Here is a 6,985-nt window from a genome sequence, read left to right as displayed (position 1 = left end):
AAAAGAAATATAATAAAAGCTCTCTATCCTGTTCGCCATATCGGGGGGAAATCGTACTACCTTCTTGCGTTCGGCATTGAATAGAGTGGTCATTCTGTTCTGGAATGCTAATACCGGCGGATGATCATATACAACTCTATGTACTGATTGTTAGTTTTGTTTTAATACGTACAGATTGGTTTCCGTAAGAGTAAGTAAGAAATGGCCGTCCTCCTCATGCACAAAAGGTCAATAGCCTATTTAATACATATTTGAGGATATTTTAGAACCGTTCCACAAGGCCTGTTTTTTTCACAGAGAATTCAAGGGATTAGTGTTTGCATGTTACGTACCTGTACAAATTGGAGTTTAAAGTTGTTTTTCAAAGTCCTTGAAACTAGCCCTTGCCGACATGCGAACCCGATGTCTCGCATCCACATCTCACCAAGACTGCACTTAGGCCACAGAGCAAATTAATAAAAGGGTACGCAAGTGAATCTCCCATTTCTTTATTTCTTAATAGCACAAGGCGTAGAAAGCTCGCATGGGCCGGTTCGTGAGTCCGGCTTCTCTGTACGCAGGGCGAAGTGAACTCAGTACTGGATGGGCATGGCGGTCATGGGCTCCGGAGCAAGTGTGGATTGCACCTCAATTTTTCCGTGAAGAAGCTTCCTTATGCTTTGCTTGATCTCGTTCCTCAGCTCGCGAATCGTCTCCTGCATCTTCACCCACTTCTCTCCCGCAAGTTTCTGCACCTTCTCCAAGAAACTCTGCAGTTTCTTCCGGAGGGCAGCCAGGTTTTGAGAAACTTCTGAGAACATATCGTCAGAGAGGCCATATTGTGCCGACTGGGCAGGTCGGACTATCTCCAGCACCTTCTTTTTCATGGCACCAGCTGCTTCCCCGAGCTGTCCCTTGAGTTCTTTAAGTTGCTTCTTGAGCACTGTGGCACGCAGTCCGACAGCATCCTTCAGGTCTTGAATTTTTTGCGCAATTCTTTTGCCCAAGACCAGAAATTTCTCTTTCAGGGTCTTTGAAATATCCTTGAGGGTGTCGACGATGTAGGCCTCTTTATCTTCATCGGCATCGCTCGCTTGGTACAGAGCGGTCGTAGCATTGCTAGAACCCATGAGTTCTTGTATCCTCTTTTTGATTTCCTGCCGCGTTTCTTTGATGAGCTCTCTAAGCTTGTCTACTTTCTCACCAGTGACTTTCTTGATGTCTTTTAGAATTTTGTTCAGTTTTTCACGAAGATTTCTCAGCTTAGCGAAAATTTCCGTCGCGTGTTCACCGAATGACGCATACTGAGCAGGTTTAAATAATTCTTGCACCTTCTGTTTCATTGCTTCACGAGCATCCGCCACCTGCTCCATTAAAGTTTGTAATTCCCCTTTGATTTTATTTGCGTGCTCACCGCCAACCTTTTTTAGCTCAGCAAATTTCTCCTTCAAGTGTTCGACAAGAAGAAGGAACTTCTCCTTGAGAGACTTAGAGATGTCCTTAAGGGTTGCGATAACATAAGCCTCACTATCTTCAACATCGTCATCATCGATTACATAGTAAACTGCCGTTTGAGAATCGCTAGAGCCGTGAAGAAGTTCCTGCACCTTCATTTTGATCTGCTGCCTCAGCTGCTTGGCCAGCTCCTGCATTTGTCTCAATTTATCTGCGGTGACATCCTTCACGCCCTTCATAAACTCATTAAGTTTATCCCGGATCTCGACTATCTTTCCAAAAACTTCTATGGCATGTTCACCAAAAGACGCGTACTGGCCTTTGTCGAAAAAGCCCTGCACCTTTTTCCTAAGAGCCTGAACAGAGTCTTTCAACTGCTGCTTTAGATCATTGAGCTGGGACTTGATTTTTTGGGCCTGATCGCCGGCAGCTTGCTTGAGCTGATTCATCTTTTCCTTGATCTTGTCCCCAAGAATGATGAATTTCTCCTTGAGGGTCTTGGAGATGTCTCTGAGGGTGTCGATGACCGTGACTTGTGTATCATTGTCGCTTGGTGCATCTTGAAAGGGCTTAATCGTAATCAAATTGGCTTGGTCGAAGTCAAATTCCGTCACGCCTTCGCTTGCTTGCAGCCTAAGAAAATGCAAAAAATTAGACATAACAATAAGAAATCTTGAATTGGTGGCGGGTTTCTTAGACCTTAAAGTGAGGTTAGACACACTCACCTGCCACTGCAGACTGGTTTTGTTTTTGCATCATGAGGGAGGAAAAATAAATAGATGTCACTTTACTGCCCAAAGAAAACAATTTCCAAATCTTACCGTGCACTGCCATGGCCAGGAACGACACCGCAATGAAGAATTGAAGCCTCATCTGCAATTGTGTCCCAATAGTTATTTTTCGTTAAATTAGACACGTGGCGCAGTAAGCGGCGCGTTGGCGGGATAAGTATTTTCTTATACAAAAGTTGTGACTGCCTGCTGAGAATTAATTTCACAATCACTTATTATGATGATGTAAAATATAATGCCATTTATTTGACTTCTTTATTGTTTCTTGGCTACATTGAGAAAATATTGTTTTAGGAGTTACAGAAGCTTTATAGCAACTGTTATGAGAGAGTTGCTTTTGCGTAAGGTGGGGCCATTTGCCTTCCATACATGTTTCTCAATGCTGTAAAAGATACTGGTTAAAGCTAAGCTCCAGCCTTGATATGTTCTACAGCTGCAAGAGTTTTTTGTTTTCTTTTTATTGAAGAACTTTTACTTAACGCGTGTTAAATAAAATAACCCTTTCGGAATTCGCCTTACTCTCCACGGAACATCTATTTTTTTAGAGTCTCCTGCAAACGAGCAGCTCTCCCGTATAATGTTTAGCTAAAAACTTATTAGACAGTTTCATCTTATAATTTAAGAATTTCATACAACGTCAAAAGTATTTGCTTTGTACACAAAAATTCAGGTCAAACATTTTGCCAGTTTGAACCTTCGGTGCATATTATAATGGCAACTTTGAATTCTAATATTCAACTTTATGATGGGCTGCAAGCAAAACTATTAACCTTGCTTGCTTAACATTGTTCACTGATTGCTTCAGGATCCTAAAGTATGTTCGTTGCTTAGAGTAGTGTCATCAGTGCCCAGCCGGCGTGGTTGCAGCAATACTCAATAAGGGGAATCGGGGTAGGTTCATCAGAGTGTAGCACCATCCTAAGGACCTAGATTAGCCATTGCGTTTTGTTTCTCAGCGGGAAATAAAGCGAAGTATGAAACTAAAATCACTTGTGGCGGCTTATCAACAGACCGAATTGGTGTAGCCCTTGAAGAATATCTAGTTACTAAGCATAAAGTCGACTATGTAATACTTCTTAGGTCACAGTATTAATTAATTTCAATATGTTTTTGTTCTAGAGTTCTAACAGCATTTCTATTAAAAAACCCATCCCCGATGAGGTGTCCTAACTTGAACTCCGTACAGCGACATATTCTAACAACTTTTATTAAAATATAGCACTATTAGGCTGGTATTAAAATCAATAGATGAAGCTACATTTCCGGTAGATAAAATATTTTACCAACTGTCGCTCCCTCTAGCTTTCTCTTGAAGGTCAGCGATCGAAAAAAACGCAAACGAGTTGGTGTAAATTTGGCATACAGACTAAGATCCCTGAGACTGGGGCAAGACCTGCATCTAAACATTCGTGTTTGTGCTGTCATTCGCTTACCCCTCTCTTGAGTATCTTGCAACTATGCTTTCTTGAATGCAGTTTTGTTCATTGTACCGAACTTTTGAGATGTTTGACAAACTCTTTAAACTACAACACTCTCAGCAATTGTGAACGAGATTTCATTCATTACACGGTATCGCATTTCGTGATTTATTAATGGATACTACTATAATCGTCAATGTAAACGCTCAAAAAGGAAAGAGAACTAAGTAAAAGCAGCCATTCAATACGCGGTCTGCGAACCCCACTTGACAGGCTTCATTTTTACCCAACGTCGTTGTTGGTGTAGTATTCAATATAGCGGTAGTGTAGGAGGGCTGGTAACCCCTGACCGTGTCATCATCAGGAAGTAAAGACCGGAGCAGAACGCAGCAAGTAGCGCGACGTGAGTGACCGTTTTTCTGGTGTGAGTGTGAGTGTGAGGGTGAGTGAGTCTACTTTAGCGCTTCTCCTACAATGAATATCCAACTCGCCCAAGCATCCATTCTCAGAAGCAAGCGATGACATTGCTGGTTCTGAGAAAAAGAACGAAAGAGAGGGCGAAAAAAAAGCCGAAAAAGAAAGCAGTCGATAGGTTGGGCGTGTTCTTTTTACCGTAACGACTTATAGTTGTTCGAGCGTTTGTCAACGTTATTTTTCTCTATACAGTGCACGAAACCGGCTTTATTCACGAAGTACCTAGAATCACTTTGTACACACAGAACAAAGTAATGTGTTCTTCCTTTTTACTCTATATTAAAGCATCGCCAGTGATCTGGAACCATCGGGACCACCGATGTGACCCCCGATGTCTGGGTCTGGCGGTCGTTCCGAAGCGGCGACCGTGCAGGGGAACTTTCCCTCCAGATTATTATATTAGCTATATGGTCAGCATTGAGGAGTATATGTTTTAGAATAATATGGCTTAGTAAGCCTAGAAATTGTTTTTCTTTGATTTCTGAAAAGAGAAGTACGCGCTGTGGACCTGATCAAATCACAGGACTATTGTCTGCTTTCAGTGAAAAAAGATATATAAAAGAACGCAAAAGGGGATTGTAGTTTTTAAGTACTCATTGTACCATGTGGACTTCGGCAGTTACTGTGTAATTGCCTTATTTCTTGCAGTTCCAGGGAAACATAAACGCACTAAATTAAAAACTATCCTGGGATGATACCATATAGATGTACTAAGGAGCCCTTGATGCGAGAGGGTGAACATCACAAAAACCAAAAGAACTCACCGTTCTTGGTTACGTGCTTTCCAAGTTGGAGGCCAAGAGTGATGTGAGACATCAATCGCGTCTTTTTATATTAAACCTGAGTATATATGTGCTATATTGGGAGGAAATACAGATGTTATTAGTGGAGCTACGCACAAGAATTTCTTCAGATAGGAAGCGCAGGTGTAAGGGCTAGGCACATCCGCATGACCGATAAGTATCCATTCCAAACCTGCCTGTGTTCAAGCAATGGGAAACTGGAAAAAAAAAACGCAGCTGCAGATATATACTCCAACAAATTAAAAAACCTAAAAGTAAAACTTCGGGAAGAACAAACATCTCCGAACTCACGCAGCTGACTCGGTTTACATGTCTAGTACCGTGCCGCTCTCGATGGTACGATTGTTTTTAGACCCCTTTTGCGGTTTTTCTGTCTTTTTGTCCTACACAGTGTGCACTGCTACCTTTGCCCTTGAGTATCACGTTCACGAGCTCATATATTTTAATACATAATTAAATAATGTCATATATGTTTCGTATCAAACACTATTTGCTAAACAAGACACTCCTGTTTTGTTTACTTATTCACAGAGCTATGCAAGCTTAGTCTCAGATCAAGCAATCGCTTCTTTCTAAACTTGTGTTTTATTAACATTTTGATTAGGTCATTGAAGCAGACACAACCTCTCATAATCGCATCATGGCACTGTAACGTGACAGTACTCCTTATTAAAAAAAGACATTTTAAATACAAATATTTTCTATTGACCTTTCCTGTAGCGACTGTCGCACTCAGACTGAACATTTTTCTCGTCTTCCTGAAAGTATACCTTGCGGTTTAAAACCTGTTCTTCACCACTGTCTTTCCAAATAACCACGTCTTAAATACTTTCTAACGCAAAATTTAGTTAGTTGAGAATATTGTGAATTAGGTGGCACAAGGAATGTTAAAAATAAAATTAAAGCATTATGAGCTCTAGTATTCCATTTCTTGTTGTTTGTAGTAAGTAATGTAAATGATTACTCAAAATGCATATTCAAGCATAAACAAATTACAACTTTGACTTCCTGATTTTATCTTTCTTGTTCATCATGCCAATAGCAGACTAGTGTGTGACACGTTACATTAAAGTTTTATTTCATTACTTTGCTCGGTAAAACGTGAATGTCTTTGTTTTTCCAAGAAAAGGCACGAGTACAGTGTTTTTCTTCTTTTTTATTCGACTAACAAGTGAGAGCACTTCGTTACAAAAAAAGAAGAAAAAAATAACGGACACCACGTTAAATTGATTTTCGCCCTAACTCACGCTGTAAGTTGAAACAATTTGACGTCCAGTCGAAAGAAAGTTGTACAGAATCTATCCACGTTTTTCGCTGAATTTATCTGCTCTCCTTTGTTCTGGGTGGTTTCTGTTGGAATTAGTAAATTCAAACGCGTTTGAATGTATCTAAGGTTTTTTTTTTGCATTTTTACCATACCTAATTTCAGTACATCTAGAGCATTCCACACTTGAATGTAAGAATCGCTAGCATCTTCCGAATAAATTATTGTTTTCTATTGTACTCCTAGATGTTTCTATAATGTATATGAATGTGTTTTGAATGATTTGGTTTTGGTATTGACCTCTACTGTTACTTAGATTGCGTATATAATCCTTATTTGTATCCAAAGAACTATATGGACCCTGAATACTGCCTTTGTATTTTTAAACGTAGGTTCAATGTATACGTTATTTTTATATTTAAAACGTTGTCTGCTCATGTGCCCGTTGTAAATCAAAATGGGCCAAGGGACTGCCAGGCACCTTAGCCTCTTGCCCGAGGCTATTTCTGCGTTACTGTACGGTAGACAAAATAAAAGGGGGGTCAAAGTTGTTCGGAAGATTCAAATTATTCTAAGTGTCTACATCGCGTCTAAGTGCCTAGTTTTCTCAGGAATACTTACAATGTCCCAATTAGGTGACGAGCTACTGTTCTGTCCAACAAAGACAAGTCGGCTCTCATGAAGATTCAACGACTGTAAAATGAAACGTAATGAGAGCTCGCGGCATGCACGTTCGCCTGCTCCTTGCGTTACCTCGCACGTTCGTTTACCCGCCGGATGCGTCAACGTGCTTTCGTATCC

The 6,985-nt window shown here is 40.6% G+C and overlaps 1 protein-coding gene across 1 annotated transcript; it reads right to left on the bottom strand.

Moving 5' to 3' along the window:
- Positions 1 to 472: 472 nt before the first annotated feature.
- Positions 473 to 4,953, bottom strand: LOC8031799 (probable DNA double-strand break repair Rad50 ATPase). The gene is made up of 4 exons (XM_029995470.2): positions 4,882 to 4,953; positions 2,256 to 2,307; positions 2,160 to 2,172; positions 473 to 2,067 (listed from the first exon to the last, which is right to left on the bottom strand). Exons 2-4 carry the CDS (start codon positions 2,305 to 2,307, stop codon positions 573 to 575), a joined length of 1,560 nt encoding a protein of 519 aa, XP_029851330.2. The 5' UTR covers positions 4,882 to 4,953; the 3' UTR covers positions 473 to 572.
- Positions 4,954 to 6,985: the final 2,032 nt, after the last annotated feature.

This window comes from Ixodes scapularis, unplaced genomic scaffold (genome assembly GCF_016920785.2).
Source record: "Ixodes scapularis isolate PalLabHiFi unplaced genomic scaffold, ASM1692078v2 PGA_scaffold5__190_contigs__length_132052651, whole genome shotgun sequence".
In the NCBI taxonomy this organism is placed as follows: domain Eukaryota; kingdom Metazoa; phylum Arthropoda; class Arachnida; order Ixodida; family Ixodidae; genus Ixodes; species Ixodes scapularis.
The sequence above is the reverse complement of the archived record's forward strand: the minus strand, read 5'-3'. Positions and strand labels throughout refer to the sequence as shown.